Raw genomic sequence first — 18,170 nt, 5'->3', positions numbered from 1 at the left:
GGACCAACACCATATTAGGAAGGTGGTCATAATGTCTCACTAGTGTATTATATTACATAGTATGTTATGTTATATAGTATTATATTGTATTATAGTACATATCTTTATTCTATTTATTCACCAGCATAGTATTGTATTGTATTATATCACATATTTCTATAATGCTATAATGCCTGACTTTCCCATTGGGATTAATACAGTGATCTATCTATACAGGTCCTTCTCAAAAAATTAGCATATTGTGATAAAGTTCATTATTTTCCATAATGTAATGATAAAAATTAAACTTTCATATATTTTAGATTCATTGCACACCAACTGAAATATTTCAGGTCTTTTATTGTTTTAATACTGATGATTTTGGCATACAGCTCATGAAAACCCAAAATTCCTATCTCAAAAAATTAGCATATCATGAAAAGGTTCTCTAAACGAGCTATTAACCTAATCATCTGAATCAACGAATTAACTCTAAACACCTGCAAAAGATTCCTGAGGCTTTTAAAAACTCCCAGCCTGGTTCATTACTCAAAACTGCATTCATGGGTAAGACTGCCGACCTGACTGCTGTCCAGAAGGCCATCATTGACACCCTCAAGCAAGAGGGTAAGACACAGAAAGAAATTTCTGAACGAATAGGCTGTTCCCAAAGTGCTGTATCAAGGCACCTCAGTGGGAAGTCTGTGGGAAGGAAAAAGTGTGGCAGAAAACGCTGCACAACGAGAAGAGGTGACCGGACCCTGAGGAAGATTGTGGAGAAGGGCCGATTCCAGACCTTGGGGGACCTGCGGAAGCAGTGGACTGAGTCTGGAGTAGAAACATCCAGAGCCACCGTGCACAGGCGTGTGCAGGAAATGGGCTACAGGTGCCGCATTCCCCAGGTCAAGCCACTTTTGAACCAGAAACAGCGGCAGAAGCGCCTGACCTGGGCTACAGAGAAGCAGCACTGGACTGTTGCTCAGTGGTCCAAAGTACTGTTTTCGGAAATCAAGGTGCCAGAGTCTGGAGGAAGACTGGGGAGAAGGAAATGCCAAAATGCCTGAAGTCCAGTGTCAAGTACCCACAGTCAGTGATGGTCTGGGGTGCCATGTCAGCTGCTGGTGTTGGTCCACTGTGTTTTATCAAGGGCAGGGTCAATGCAGCTAGCTATCAGGAGATTTTGGAGCACTTCATGCTTCCATCTGCTGAAAAGCTTTATGGAGATGAAGATTTCATTTTTCAGCACGACCTGGCACCTGCTCACAGTGCCAAAACCACTGGTGAATGGTTTACTGACCATGGTATTACTGTGCTCAATTGGCCTGCCAACTCTCCTGACCTGAACCCCATAGAGAATCTGTGGGATATTGTGAAGAGAAAGTTGAGAGACACAAGACCCAACACTCTGGATGAGCTTAAGGCCGCTATCGAAGCATCCTGGGCCTCCATAACACCTCAGCAGTGCCACAGGCTGATTGCCTCCATGCCACGCCGCATTGAAGCAGTCATTTCTGCAAAAGGATTCCCGACCAAGTATTGAGTGCATAACTGAACATAATTATTTGAAGGTTGACTTTTTTTGTATTAAAAACACTTTTCTTTTATTGGTCGGATGAAATATGCTAATTTTTTGTGATAGGAATTTTGGGTTTTCATGAGCTGTATGCCAAAATCATCAGTATTAAAACAATAAAAGACCTGAAATATTTCAGTTGGTGTGCAATGAATCTAAAATATATGAAAGTTTAATTTTTATCATTACATTATGGAAAATAATGAACTTTATCACAATATGCTAATTTTTTGAGAAGGACCTGTATCACGAACATGCTAAAGACTGCATGTTATGGGCAGTGATTGGCTCATTTAAGGGTGGGAATGGCGTAGGGATTCCTTATAACTGCTGCAGTTACGACCTCTGCTGGCTGATCGATGCACAGAGACAGGGGGATAACACACTGTGCGCAATATCAATCTCCACATGAACCCGCTTGTGCAGGTGAAAAGACGCGGTCAGCCACCGCACACATTAGTCATGTATGTAAAAAAAAAAACCCATCAGGTCGCTCACTTGATGATGTCTCTGGTCTCCAGCTGGGGGAGAACAAGCGTGAGCGAGTTGTCAGTTTCTCTCCTGTTCAGTTCAGGCTTGCTGTTAAAGACAGAGGGCGCGGTTCGAGCCACGAGCCGGTGTCTGGGTCCTCCGTCTCCGCTGTCCTGGCACGTGACGCGGAACTCGTACGTGCTGTTGGGTCTCAGGTTGGTCACCAGAGCTTTGGTCATCCGGGCGTCGATGTCCACCTTCTGGCGATTGTACTCGATCTGGAAAGGACAGAAGCGGAGTCTGATCTTTTACTTCTGGTTCAGACATCAAAAGAGAAATAACGACGTATAAAACAACATGTAAAACGCTCTCCCACACTGAGCTTTCATTCTCAGGATGCAGAAGCGCACCGTGCTTCGCTCAACACAGGAGAAACCTGGCAACCTGGGTGCTTCTACAGCCTGTATAAGATATCCACAAAGCTCAGCTTTGGCTTTTCAAAAGAATTTGGATTCCTCCTGTGGGAATTTGGGCTCATTCAATCAGACGCGCTTTTGTGAGGTTCCAGTTTCTTCCAAAGGTGTTCGGTGAGACCGAGTCAAACCACGACATCTTTATGGATCCTGCTGGGTGTAATGGGACGCCAATCTGGACGTGGCTGAAATCACCTGGACTGATTTACTAAACCACATACTGTACATTCCGTCCCGTGTTGTGTTTTTTTCGTGTCTCTCTGAGCAGTTCCTATATCAGTCTGGCTTTTTAGCGTATAATGACCGAAGCCTGCGGTCAGACTTGACACATAATGACTGAATCTTTATCGGCCCGACGATGAGCGCAGCCTCGGGCTGGTCGTGAGCTGTAAACCGTCTGGGCTGCGTTTGAACAGTCCGTGAGGAGTTATTGAGATGTTATGTTGAGATCGTTCAATAGACAGTGAATTTCAATCAGAAAACAAGACGTGATGTTCTGCCGACAATCAGACGATCGATCGGACGAGAGCGGGCAGGAATGCGCTGGTGTTTTTAAACCTGAGCTGATACCGTTGACTACAGATTTAGCATGTCGCTGAAAGTCTCCAACTGCTGTGGAGATCACTGAAGGGTGGAAGGTCAAGGCTTTTGTGCAGGACATCTCTTTGGTCCTGAGGAAAGAACCTCAAACTGCTGCCCCAAAGTTTAATTTGTGCACATAATAATACTAATTATTTTTTAAGTATTTATTTATGCATTTTACCCATTTTTCTCCCAATTTATTGTGGCCAATCCACTGCTGGGAACCCTGACAGTGTCCAAGGAGGGTTCATATTCGCCTGACACACTTTACCTCCTACCAATCCCTTCTTATTCACTTATACTTCTGTGGATTTGCGCAGGAGCCACGCCCTGATCTCTGAGCACCTCCACTTTCTGTACAGGCACCCTGTGCAACCAAGGTCCTTACTCAGCGTTAATAACCCCACCCCTTATTGGTCCGGTCTTGTCCAATCCATCAGACTGAAAGCCAATCGTGCCTGCTAGGGGGCGCCCAGCCGACCGGTAGCAGAGCCGAGATTCGAACGCGGGAGCTCAGAATCTGAATCATTATAAGTGTGTGTCCACATACTTTTGGCGACACTGTATAAACCCCAAGTGAGGAACAAAGACTTACTGTGTAACCTTTTTATTGCTTCAACGTCATTAAAACTGTACATTTATTAAGGCTTTGGTTGGGTTTGGTGGCACAGTTACAGCAAGAAGGTTCTGGGTTTGATTGCCAGGTCTATGTGGAGTTTGCATGTTCTCCCTGTGTCTATGTGGGTTTCCTCCAGGAGCTCCAGTTTCCTCAGACAGTCCAAAACATGCTGTCAGGTTAATTGGAGATACTAAAGTCCACCTAGGTATAAGTATGTGTGTGATGGATGGTGACCTGTCCAGGATGTTACCCATCTTTGCCCACCACGACCCTGAATATGATAAAACGGTGATAAAACAGACATAAATGAACAAATCTGGTTGGATTTTACTCACCGTGCAGCGATACGGGAAGCGACTGTCTGAAAACTTCCACGCCAGCAGCGCCGTCGTCGCGGTAACCAGCCTTATTGTGAAGTTTTTGGGAACATCTATCAAATCAAAAAGAGAACAGACAGACGTCCACTTTAGCCGAGACGAGGGTGGATCGAGCGACAGGGGCGTGAGAGGGGCGGGCTCGCGTTCCCGATTCGCTGTGAAGGAGGTGAGCAAGTGCTCGGTTAGGACACACAAGACACGCCCGGTGGACAGAACCGGTGGACCCGCACGCTGGACACAGACCCACAGAGCACGACATGACATCACACGACCGTGCCAGCCCAGAGCGGCCGAGGGAACGGACCGCGAACCGGAGCGGTGCGGATCCCGAGGCGCCGCTCCAGACTGGCACCGTGACACAGCATGCCCACAGTTTTGGGATTTCATGCTACAAAATTAGGTGGGAGGGGAGAGGGGTGCGTTTAAAAAAACAAAACAACACAAACCCAAATTTATATTAAAAAAAAAGAGCAAATAAAAGACATAAAGAACTAAAACTCGCTACACTTCTCTTTCAGGTCCTACCTGGTGATACCTGACAGGGCGTGACTAAATAAATGTGAACTGGGCGTGTTCTGGTGGTGAACTGGGCGTGTCTGACCCATCAGCACTTACCTCGAGAATTCCGCGCTCCTCCCTTTCATAACTGACTGACTTTCTGACTCAGATTTACCTCGTTTTACCTCGGTTAGTGTAGAAAGGTGGGTGCTGGGATTGGTTTTCAGTGACGGGTTGTGCTGTCCTGAAATTTTTTGGGGACTACGTGTCGCGTGAGTAAAGCGAGACCTACCTGTCTCCACGGCCACCGTGCGGTACTGGACGGGCGGGCTGTAGGGCCCGGGACCTACGCTGGTGTGCGCGCGGATTTTCACGTCGTACACGGCGTCCGGTTTCAGACTGTTCAGGGTGTAGCTGTGCTCGCTGGCGGGCAGGCGCAGTTCCGATAGGCCGCCGGGCGCCCCGGCCTCCTGGTACGCCAGCGTGTACTCCGTGATGGCGCCGTTGCGCTCGGCGAGCACCGGGGGCATCCAGGAGAAGTGCACGGAGCAGCAGGTGACGTTGGACGCGCCGCTGATGTGCGGGTATCCCTGCGGCGCCTCCTCCTCCAGGCTCAGCTCCTGCGTGGCCTCCTCGCCGAACCCGGAGCGCGACTTGGCCGAAATCTTGAAGATGTATGTTGCGCCCCGGTGCATTCCGGGCACCAAGAATTCACGCTCGTGCGGCGCGAACTCCAACGTGGCCAGCGGCGGGACGTCGCTGCGGCCGAACTGGAGCCGATACCCGAGGAGATCCATACCGGCCAGGAGGGACTCGGGAGGGAGCCAGCGCACCACTGCTGAGTTTTCTGAGTCCTGTTGGACCCAGAGGGAGGGTGTGCCTGGCACTGAGGGAACAAAACACACACACACACACACACATTAGTGCTGCACATTCCAATCTAACCGCAGCAGCACTGTGAGCCCTTATAACAAAAGATAAACAATAATTACGATGCTAATATTAGGGAATAGCAAAACAATTAGCAGTTTCATATTTTCTATCCTCACTGCGCCTCTCGATTAGAGGAGTAATTAGCATGATGGAGGGAGCGCCACTTGCGGTTCAATAGCATTTATCGTTTAGTAAAATGTGACTTCGGTTATAGGAAAGCTCCAAATGTGTCGGACTATTATTCATCCATCACGTCTGTAGTGAAAGAGTCATTATCACCATCATCATCAACAATAATTATATGCTCGTCCTCTCTTGTAATGAGGAAAAGGACACACACACGTCTAAATTCGATCAATAAATGAGTAAAATACGCATTTATAAGGGCGTGTCCCCTTTGAGAATTAATGTGACATTAATGTGACATCCAAATACCTTGTCATATTTCATCTCTACTGCTGCAAACCTCCACTCCTGACCGAGGAGGGCCGTGACTAACACACACGTGTGCTGTACTGACCACTACTTTTCACCTGCACGAGGCAGATTCACATAGAGATCCGTATGCACGGAGAGACACGCACCGATCCCCATGATCCCTATTATTATTATGAGAAATGAGAAAAGGAGGGGAACGGGGGGCTCTGCTTTCTTTTTTAAGAGACACGGCTGACTTTATGGTTGAGGCCTGTCACACTGTGTGTGTGTGTGTGTGTGTGTGTGTGTGTGTGTGAACCATGAGCATTAATCTAGAGCTGAAAACAGCCTCCACTTCTGTGTGAAGCCTCGCCACAAGGATTCAGAGCGTCTCTATCTGTGCAGGAATTCGGCTCGTTCAGCCTGGCATGCTAACGACCTTCCGATTCATCCCAAAGACTTTAGAGATGTTGTGGCCTGGGCTCTGTGCAGGGACTATATGGACAAAAGTATTTGGATGCCTGACCCTGAGCTTAGTAAACAAAAACTGCCGTGACGTCTAAGTAGAGCGTCTAAAAAATCTGCCTTATGAGTTTGACGTCTTATTAGATCCTCTGTACTGAGGCAGCAGGGCAGCTCACCAGGTTTTCAGACAGACCCTAAGTGACCAAAAGTATTTGGACGCCTGACCGTGAGCTTGTCGGACGTCCCGTTTCAAAAAAACAAATGGTATTAAAACAGAGTGAGTTCTATGTGACATGTCAGCTATAACAGCAGCCGCTCTTCTGAGAAACCTTCTCACAAGATTTTGAACTGAGTCTGTGGGAGTTTGTGCCCATTCAGTCAAAATATGACTGCATTTGGGTGGTTAAGCCTCAGTTGGAGTTCCAGTTCATTCCAGAGCTGTTCAGTGGAGCTGTGATAAGCTTAGGGCTTGCTGGAACAGGACAGGAAGCAAGCGCCATCGATCAGCCATCAGCAGATATAAGGATCTCCATATAAACCCGCCTGGTGCAGGTGAAAAGAAGTGGTCGACTACTGCACTGGAACATCAATTCTTGACCGACATCAGTGCCTAGCCATGCATAAATGGGCACAAATTCCTACAGACGTACTCCAAACTCTGGTGAGAAGCCTTCTGAAAAGATCACATAGGGGTCAGTCTATTTTTAAAGCGTCTGTTTTTGATATGGAACATCTGACAAGCTGAATGGTCAGGCGTCCAAATACTTTTGGCTATATAGGGTACATTCATGTAATATTTGTTGGTAATAATTGTTTACTATATTTAAACTTCTGAAACAGAGGGAGAGAGTAGAAATGTAGTGTGTGGAGTTTTTATTTGTATTTTTGATCACTGGGGTTTGTTTACTATTGTAATATGCCGCTGGATTCCATGAATTAAAATAATTAATAGAGATGGGACGATCGATCGGCTACGAATCGGTATCGGCCGATTTTTAATCAAAATATGCTATCGGCGATCGGCCGATATTTCCTAAATGTAGTCGATCCGATCGTGTGATATATAAAAGATCACGTTAAGTTAACAGCTCAGTGGATTGATCCAGACTTTGAGCTACGAAGCGCCAACCATCACATCACCATTCATCAACCATCGTACAGAAACCACAGTGAAAGCTCTTCATGACCTAAAATAACATCATTAACGTTGTGCATCATACATACGATGTAATTTTGCTGATTGTAATATTTACTTTAAAAAGATAATTCAACCCGGTCACATCTGAGTCGATTCTATCAGCACGTTATATAAACTCCTGGTTCACTTTGGTAAATCGTAAGCGGTTCTTACTTGTGATGTAGATGAGAACAGAAAACGTTACAGAGCCAATCAGAGGCAAAAGTTTATTCATTAGCAAATTCGTTAGTTCAGGATCATCTGCTGAACTTTTAGAAAACTTTTAGCTCCTTAGATGGAACGAGTCTGACTCGGTTACAGATCTGTGGTAATAACAGGTTAATGAAGCTTTTTAATGTAAGAGAGTCACACAGAATGTTCTGTAGTAGCTGGTGTTTATTTAAAACCACAGCATTTAATTAATAACAGTAAACACGGAGAGATAACTGAGAAGAGAAACTTACGCTTCACATAAAACGAATCAACTCATGAATCAATGAATCACTTATAGCGATACTGTGAACAAAGCGTCTCTTCTAAAGGCACAAACACACACACACACACGCGCGCGCTGCTCCGGTTTATCTTTACTGTGAGGCTCTTTTTAAGTTTATTTACTGCTAATCCCCCCCCCCCCCCCCCCCCCCCGATCCGAATCGGCTATCGGCCGATGTCCCTGAAAGGAGATCGGAGATCGGAATCGGTGCCAAAAACCCCGATCAGTCCATCTCTAATAATTATTTTTGGCAGATATAACCGAACGAGCCCCGGATAAGAGGGCCGATAAGAGGGCCACAGGAACCTCATTTAGAAAAGCGAGGCACGGCGGTGATGAGGACGCGGTGTAACACGGCACCGGGGCGAGGACGGCGGGGGTCAGCGTCTGTGTGATTGCACCGGTGCACGTCGACTCCACTTCAGCCCGACCTGCAGGCCAACACCTCTCAATCCCCCGCTCCACGGCCCCAGGCACGTTTCCCATCATGCCGTGCATTAACGCCCGCTGTTGACACACGGCCCCTGATTGAGAAGAGCATTGGGTTTCGCTTTCACTTACTCTCTCGAACGCGCTGTAATTTCCTGCTCGCTAACTGTTCTCTCATTCCCAGAGGAGATCGGGGCGGGTTATGGAACACAGCGGGCAGATTATTAGGGTACACCTGGTACACGGAGCGGCCAGATTATTAGGGTACACCTGGTACATAGAGTGGACAGATTATTAGGGTACACCTGGTACACGGAGCGTCCAGATTATTAGGGTACACCTGGTACACGGAGCGTCCAGATTATTAGGGCACACCTGATAATACACAGAGTAGCTTTTCTAAGCTCTGACCTTCACAGAACTCAGTAATAAATTCATGCAGCAGGTGGTTTTTTCTCCCGCCGACAAACACGAGCGGAACAGAATTGGACGGATCAGTCAGCAGAGGCTCGATAACGACGTCTCAATCAATCAGACGAGCGTCTCTCCTCTCAGATGCCATGCGGCATCACGAAGATCGATACGGGGACATTTGCTGTGAGATCAAGGTGCTGTAAAACGCTCTAATCTTTATATTGTAGAAGCGCAGCGAGTCCGACTGATCATCAGAGAACAGAATAAAGCCTCAGAAATCCGCTCATCCACCTCCTGAGAACATTACAACATCCAGAGTTTATTACAGACATCACTCCCATCTGTTTCACTCACATCAGGGATTTTATTGTTTTATAATATTAGTTTTATTGCTTTATTTATTTTATAGTTCAGCTGACGTGTTCAGTCAATTCAGTAAATATTATTAATATTAATATTATTGGTACAACAACCATAATAATAATAACAATAAAACCAATACTATAATAATAACTATTATTATTATGTGCAAAAGTGTTATTTATTTATAATAATATTAATAATAATAATAATTGATATTATTTTGTGCAAAAGTGTTATTTATTTATAATAATATTAATAATAATAATAATTGATATTATTATGTGCAAACGTGTTATTTATTTATTTATAATAATTATTATTATAATTACTACAAGTATTATTATTATTGTTACTGGTACAACAACAATAATAATAACAATAATAATAATAATTATTATAATTATTATTATGTGCAAAAGTGTTAGTTATTTAATTATTTATAATAATAATTATTATTATTACAAGTATTAATATTATTATTATTGGTACAACAACAATAATAATAACAATAATAATAATAACAATAATAGTAATAATTATTATTTCAATTATTATGTGCATTCCTGGCAGGCTGATACACTATTTTTTTCAAGTGTTATTTATTTATTTAATTATTTATTATTATTGTTATTATTATTATATTATTATTATTATTATTATTATTATATTATTATTATTATTATTATTATGTGTGGCTGGCTGATTCAGTATTTTTTTTTCCCCCAAAATATTATTATTATTATTAGTAATAGTACTTGAAATGTATATTATTTTAATACAATAGTGTTAGTGCTTAAATTATAGAGCTTAATTAATGAAGCAAACTTAAACAAATACTGCCTGAAACACTTAAAAACTCAGTGGGGTCACTAGTAATGTCAGGAGTTGATTCATATTACTTTTTATCTATCTTATTTCATTTAGTTCTAGTTGTTTTGTCATCATTTTTACATGTTAACATGATCCTGTCATTATATTGATGTTATATTGAATATTTCTCGTGTAGCGCTGGGTTGGTGCAGCGGACTGTTACTGCTGTAGTTCACCTCATAACCACCGAGGGCAGAGTTCTTCCTACAGTTCGATAATCAGTTCAATAATTCTGTGTGAACATAATCATAAAAAAAAAACACACAAACTTAAACGCTACACGTAACCTAGAAATGTGAGCTATCATCATGGAATGGCCAGAAAACATTGGATGTGTGTATATAATAATATATTCTTATTTCCTGACATTTTAATGAGAATAAGGACGCAGAAATGTGTTTAGATGATATTTAGATCAAATCAGAGTGTGTAACACTGTAATCAGGTTTTATCCTGCACATGTTGTGTTACGTTAGTGTGAGTTTAAACGCTTCAGGACTACAGACCTCGACAGGATGATCAAAAGTATTTGGCTGGAGACGGTTTGAGGCCGTGAATATTCCGAGTGGTCTGACAGCATGATGATCTCCGTATGAGGCATGAAAGGGCTGGAGTGCTCGTGCCGGGCTCCCATTGGCCGAGCCGCTCCACCCCGCTGTCACATTAAACTCCATAATGTTCTTTACTGAAGAAGGGCTAAGTTTGTTTTCTGCTTCCTCTTCCTCTCGCTCTCTCTCTCTCTCACGCTCTTTCACATCGTATATATTTATTTATTTCACTAAAGCTCTTTCTCCACACTGAGAAATGAGAAAAGGAGGGGAACGGGGGGCTCTGCTTTCTTTTTTAAGAGACACGGCTGACTTTATGGTTGAGGCCTGTCACACTGTGTGTGTGTGTGTGTGTGTGTGTGTGTGTGTGTGTGTGTGTGTGTGTGTGTAAACCATGAGCATTAATCTAGAGCTGAAAACCCGTTTGTGGCTCTAACAGCCTCCACTTCTGTGTGAAGCCTCGCCACAAGGACTCAGAGCGTCTCTATCTGTGCAGGAATTCGGCTCGTTCAGTCGTATGAGCGCGGACGAGACGGCCTGGCATGCTAATGACCTTCCGATTCATCCCAAAGGCTTTAGAGATGCTGGACTGAGGTCGGGGCTCTGTGCAGGAAAGGGAAAATGGTTTGCACCTTGCCCAAACTGTTGCCACACCTACAGTCAATAAATAGAAAGAGGAAACCCGGTGATCTCTGTACACAGACGCACTTTAGGTCATCCTACACTCCCGAGAAGAGGGCGTGTCTAAATTCTTAGATCCCTTAAAATGCTTCTACTGAGGCGCCTTAATTCTGAGTGATGATCTGACTGAAGGTAATCCCAGCATTCAGTGCGGCACGACTACAAAAAACTACAAACGTGGCGGATGAATAATAAAGCAGAGCAACCAACGGAGTTCCATTCAAATGTAATTATACGAGTGTCGTTTATTTGTAAATTCAGGCTCGTCAGGGACGGTTTAACGTTTTCGGTACACGGAGGGAGACGTTAGCCGGCGTGCTAGCGGGTTGTGCCGCCTCTGCCCAGCTAACTGTGTTAGCTTAGTAAGCTAAAAATATTTGGACGCCTGACCGTGAGCTTGTCTGACGTCCCGTTTAAAAATCTTTTTAGCTAGAACAACAGCCGCTCTTCTGAGAAGGCTTCTCACAGGACTTTAGAGTATGTCTGTGGGAATTTGTGCCCGTTTAGTCAAAAGATGACCACGTTTGTATGGTTAAGCCTCAGTTGATGTTCCGGTTCATTCCAGAGCTGTTCAGTGGAGCTAAAATGAGGTCAGGGCTCGGTGCAAGACACTGGAGTTTCTTTAATCATTTATTTATTATTATATTTATTATTATTATTATATGTATTATTATTATTATTATATCTATTATTATTATTATTATTATTATATGTATTACTATTATTACATCTATTATTATTATATTTATTATTATTATATTTATTATTATTATTACCACTTATTATAATTTTTATTATTTATTATTATTATTATATCTATTATTATTATTTATTATTATATTTATTATTTTATTATTATTTATTATTCCAGAGCTGTTCAGTGGAGCTAAAATAAGGTCAGGGCTCAGTGCAAGACACTGGAGTTTCTTTAATCATTTATTTATTATTATATTTATTATTATTATTATATGTATTATTATTATTATTATATCTATTATTATTATTATTATTATTATTATATGTATTACTATTATTACATCTATTATTATTATATTTATTATTATTATATTTATTATTATTATTACCACTTATTATAATTTTTATTATTTATTATTATTATTAGTAGTAGTATTGAACCAAAGGTATTTGGACGCCTGACCATGAGCTTGTCTGACGTCCCGTTTAAAAAACAAACAGTATTAAAACAGAGTGAGCTCTATGTGATCTTTTCAGCTATAACAGCAGCCGCTCTTCTGAGAAGCCTTCTCACAAGACTTTGAAGTGAGTCTGTGGGAATTTGTGCCTGTTCAGTATGGTTAAGCCTCAGTTGATGTTCCGGTTCATTCCAGAGCTGTTCAGTGGAGCTGAGGTGAGGTCAGGACTCTGGAGTTTCTTTAAACATGTCTTTATAGTAAAGGGCCTTCCCTAAACTGTTCCTGCAAAGTTGGAAGCACATCGTTTCCTTTATATAGTTGATTTATTACACCTGATAGCAACTGTTGTGGCTGAGTCACATGAATTCAGTAATTAGAGGGGGCGTCCCATTACTTTTGCCCATATATAGTGTATAACTATCGTCAGCTATGTGTATTCCACATAGTTCTGTATTCTGTTCCCCTTGCCCGCTCCCCCGGGTTACAGTAGGCTGATGGAGGTGGCAGCGTGGGCGAGCTGGGCTCAGGGTGTGTGTGTGTGTGTGTGTGTCTGTGATGATGAGTGTTTTAGTACTCACCTGCTCCCTTGGTCATCACCAGTTTGGGTTTACTGCGCGCCCCGTCGCCCTTGGTGGTGTACGCCGCCACCGTGATGGAGTAGGTGGTGTCAGGCTGCAGCCCCCCGATCACCATTTCCTACAGAAACGGATCCAAACAAAAGGGATGAGAATCTACGACCCGGACCCGGGCGCTGACTCAGCCCTGCCTCCAGACACTCTCTCTCTGACGTCTGCACACGTCTCGTGTACGTTTCGGGTTTGAATAATTCAGTCCTCTCATCGATTGGGAAAACATCTATTCTTAATGGGGAGAATAAATTAGGTAACGGCGTCTCATTACGGCGCGGGTCCTGAGGCGTCGCTGTAACTCCGAGTCGAGCGGGAGGGAAGGAGGGAGTCAGAGTTAATTTCTCGGCTCTGTAATGAATTCCCGCTGATCGGTTGCAAATCTGCGGGCGTGCGCTTTGGGCAGGTAGTTATTTTTCGCGGTGGCCCTCGTCGAACACAAGAACAGCCTAAATCGATACAGGAGTGTAAAATTTGTTAACTTTTCATGGACTTTTTTAGCATCCGTCTTCTGTATGTTCCAGAAATCACAGGTCTGGGTCGATCATATCAACAAAGCACCGGTGTCGGGTCCGATGAACTAGCGAACGTTTTAAGTACGGACCCGCAATTTCAACTGGTTTAATTCTTACTTTATTATTATATTATTATTTATGAATGTGTTAATTACTTTTATTTATTATTATTATTAGTAGTAGTAGTATTGATACTATTATTATTATTATTAGTAGTAGTAGTAGTAGAAGTATTGATAGGTATTATAATTATTATTTATTATTATTATTATTATTTATATTACAATTATTTATTATTATATTATAATTTATTATTATATTTATTGGTATTATTATTATTAAAATTAATTATTATTATTATTATTATATGTATTTATTATTTTTTTTTAAAAATATTATTATTTATTATTGTTTTTATTATTAATAGTAGTATTGATAGGTGTTGTTATTATTGTTATTATTATTTTTATTATAATTATTAATTATTATTATTAAAATTATTTATTATTAATAGTAGTAATAGTATTGATAGGTATTATTATTATTTATTATTATTATTATATTTATTATTATAATTACTTATTATTATTATCATTATAATTATTTATTGCTATTATAATAATAATTATTATAATTATTTATTATTAGTAGTAGTAGTACATAGTATTGTTAGGTATTATTATTATTTATTATTATTATATGTATTATTATTATTATAATTACTTATTATTATTATAATTATTCATTATTATTATTATTATTATTTATTATTAGTAGTAGCAGTAGTAGTATTGATAGGTATTATTATTATTATTAATTATTATTATTATTATTAGTAGTAGTAGTAGTAGTAGTATTGATATGTATTAATATTTATTATTATTATTATTATTAGTAGTAGTAGTAGTAGTAGTAGTAGTAGTAGTATTGATATGTATTAATATGTATTATTATTATTATTATTAGTAGTAGTAGTAGTAGTAGTAGTAGTAGTAGTATTGATATGTATTAATATTTATTATTATTATTATTATTATTATTAGTAGTAGTAGTATTGACACTATAATTATTATTGACAATATTATTATTATAATTATTAGTTGGCATGGCCGACTATTACTGCTGTAGTTCACCTCATAACCACCGGGGGCAGAGTTCTTCCCCATTCATCTGCATAAACATCATGAACGCTCTTCTTTTGCAAATTTTTAGGCATCTGTGTGCGCCACTAAGGGACCGTTCGTAATCGACGAACATTACGCGCTTCGCTTGATTCATTTGTTATGATCGTGTACGATTATTATGTGAGCGTCAGATCACGTGACCTCAGTGGCACTTTTGTGATTTCTATGCAGATTCCGTGTGCTCACACACGTGTCAGGTTCACGTGGCTGCTCTGTTTCTGGGTGTATCGTGTATTTCTGGTGAGGAACCGTATCACGAGTAACGAGTTTGTTGTTTACGTCGACCGCTGATGATTCATCGCTGCTGTTTTTGCTGCGGTTCTTTAGCTTTTAGCTGTAAATGCCCTAAAACAATATTACTACGGTGACGCCAGGACCCCCCGCTCTTTGTCCGTTTGCGTCAGAGCCAGATTACAGGATCAGAACGGAAACAGTTTTTCTGGCTGAGAACCCGCGATTTGGCAGAGTGTCGCACCGATCGATATTTTGGCACCAGCGGGTGGAAGAGTGCTGCTATTAGAGATGTCAAGGGAGGGAACAGGTCTGACTAAACGCTGGGATGACAAATCAGAAATCATGCAGCTCTGTGAGTTCTAGGTTACTGATACAAACATGAACACACACACACACGTAAACAATGTAGATTATTCTATCTGAGCTCAGTGTGACAGTTACATTCACACAACACTGCAAAACAAAGCACGACGCACACCTTAACACACACACCTAAACACAAACACCTAAACACACACACCTAAACACACACATCTAAACACACACACACCTAAACACAAACACCTAAACACACACACACACCTAAACACACACACACCTAAACACAAACACTTAAACACATACACACCTAAACACAAACACCTAAACACACACACCTAAACACACACACCTAAACACACCTAAACACCTAAACACACACACACCTAAACACACACATCTAAACACACACACACCTAAACACACACACACCTAAACACAAACACCTAAACACACACACACACCTAAACACACACACACCTAAACACACACACACCTAAACACAAACACTTAAACACATACACACCTAAACACACACACCTAAACACACACACCTAAACACACACACACCTAAACACACCTAAACACCTAAACACAAACACCTAAACACACACACACCTAAACACACACATCTAAACACACACACCTAAACACACCTAAACACAAACACCTAAACACATACACACCTAAACACACACACCTAAACACACACACACACCTAAACACAAACACCTAAACACAAACACCTAAACACACACATCTAAACACACACACACCTAAACACACACACACCTAAACACACACACACCTAAACACAAACACCTAAACACATACACACCTAAACACAAACACCTAAACACACACACACCTAAACACAAACACCTAAACACACACACACACCTAAACACAAACACCTAAACACAAACACCTAAACACACACATCTAAACACACACACACCTAAACACAAACACCTAAACACACACACACCTAAACACACACACACCTAAACACAAACACCTAAACACATACACACCTAAACACAAACACCTAAACACACACACACCTAAACACACCTAAACACAAACACCTAAACACACACACACCTAAACACACACACCTAAACACAAACACCTAAACACATACACACCTAAACACACACACACCTAAACACACACACACCTAAACACATACACACCTAAACACAAACACCTAAACACACACACACCTAAACACACCTAAACACAAACATCTAAACACAAACACCTAAACACAAACACACCTAAACACACCTAAACACACGCACACCTAAACACACACAAACACCTAAACACAAACACCTAAACACATACACACCTAAACACACAAACACCTAAACACACACACACCTAAACACAAACACCTAAACACACACACACCTAAACACACAAAACAATGTAGATTATTCTATCTGAGCTCAGTGTTACAGATACATTCACACAACACTGCAAAACAAGGCACGACACACACAGACAGATTAATGAGCGCTTGATGTTGCATCCTCCCGCACGGGTCGCCCATGAACCGTTCCCGGTGTGCCAATCACGCCGAGAACAGCAGCGACCCTGGATCTGCAGAGGTGATGCAACACCACACGCTCGGCACTCGCAGGCACACGGTAGTGCACGAACGCTCGCCGTACTCACATATTCTGCCTTCTCGTCCATTTCCCACTGATCCCCCCCCCAGAGGAGAGCGCAGAGGAAAGCAATTTCAGAAAAAAAAAGAGAGAGGAGACATAGAAAGAGAAAGAAGCGCATGAACAAGCAGGAAGAGAGCGACACCGGAGCGGCGCCGGAGCCCAGCACTCCGAGGCGCTTGAAAAAGTAGGCCAGGAGGTAAAGAGAGACTCCAAATCCATCTAGAGACGAGAGCAGGCCGGCGTTCACGCTCCGCCTGTCCGCTCTGTACTCATCCCACATCCTGCTTCCTCTCACACACAGCTTCACACTCACTAGCTTGTGGCTAACATGAAGTGCTCATTAATTCATGATAAATAAATTTCACTGTCGTTCAGTTCGTTTAACATCCACTTGAAACTTTCACTTAAAAAGTGCTGCGATTAAAGCGAGTAAAGATTTAAATATCAGTCTGGAGTTTCTCAGATGGAGAATTTTTGGTTAAACCAACGTTTTTACCCCCTTTAATACAAATTCACAAGATTTATTTCGTTTGCTGTGAGGCTGGTGTAGGTAACAGGTGAGAAAAACCTATTTTGATTACATACACCGATCAGCCATGACATTAAAACCACCTCCTTGTTTCTACACTCATTTTATCAGCTCCACTTACCATATAGAAGCACTTTGTAGTTCTACAATTACTGACTGTAGTTCATCTGTTTCTCTGCATGCTTTGTTAGCCCCCTTTCATGCTGTTCTTCAATAGTCAGGACCCCCCACAGGACCACCACAGAGCAGGTATTATTTAAGTGGTGGATGATTCTTAGCACTGCAGTGACACTGACATGGTGGTGGTGTGTTAGTGTGTGTTGTGCTGGTATGAGTGGATCAGACACAGCAGCGCTGCTGGAGTTATTAAAGACCTCGCTGTCACTGCTGGACTGAGAATAGTCCACCAACCAAAATCATCCAGCCAACAGCGCCCCGTGGGCAGCGTCCTGTGACCACTGATGAAGGTCTAGAAGATGACCGACTCAAACAGCAGCAATAGATGAGCGATCGTCTCTGACTTTACATCTACAAGGTGGACCGACTAGGTAGGAGTGTCTAATAGA

The 18,170-nt window shown here is 41.8% G+C and overlaps 1 protein-coding gene across 6 annotated transcripts in view; it reads right to left on the bottom strand.

Moving 5' to 3' along the window:
• ptprsa (protein tyrosine phosphatase receptor type Sa) overlaps positions 1-18,170 on the bottom strand; it is a 265,829-nt gene that overhangs the window by 49,602 nt on the left and 198,057 nt on the right. For 5 of the 6 annotated variants that reach the window (XM_063012365.1, XM_063012368.1, XM_063012367.1 and 2 more), the window contains 2 exons: positions 4,033-4,127; positions 2,051-2,301 (listed from right to left, as the gene is read on the bottom strand). In XM_063012365.1, the coding sequence (XP_062868435.1) occupies positions 2,051-2,301; positions 4,033-4,127 (346 nt within the window). Of the gene's footprint in view, positions 1-2,050; positions 2,302-4,032; positions 4,128-4,864; positions 5,459-13,097; positions 13,216-17,079; positions 17,107-18,170 lie in introns of all 6 variants that reach the window. The other variant, XM_063012370.1, reaches the window with a different exon arrangement.

The sequence above is a fragment of the Trichomycterus rosablanca genome, chromosome 17, assembly GCF_030014385.1.
Source record: "Trichomycterus rosablanca isolate fTriRos1 chromosome 17, fTriRos1.hap1, whole genome shotgun sequence".
In the NCBI taxonomy this organism is placed as follows: domain Eukaryota; kingdom Metazoa; phylum Chordata; class Actinopteri; order Siluriformes; family Trichomycteridae; genus Trichomycterus; species Trichomycterus rosablanca.
The sequence above is the reverse complement of the archived record's forward strand: the minus strand, read 5'-3'. Positions and strand labels throughout refer to the sequence as shown.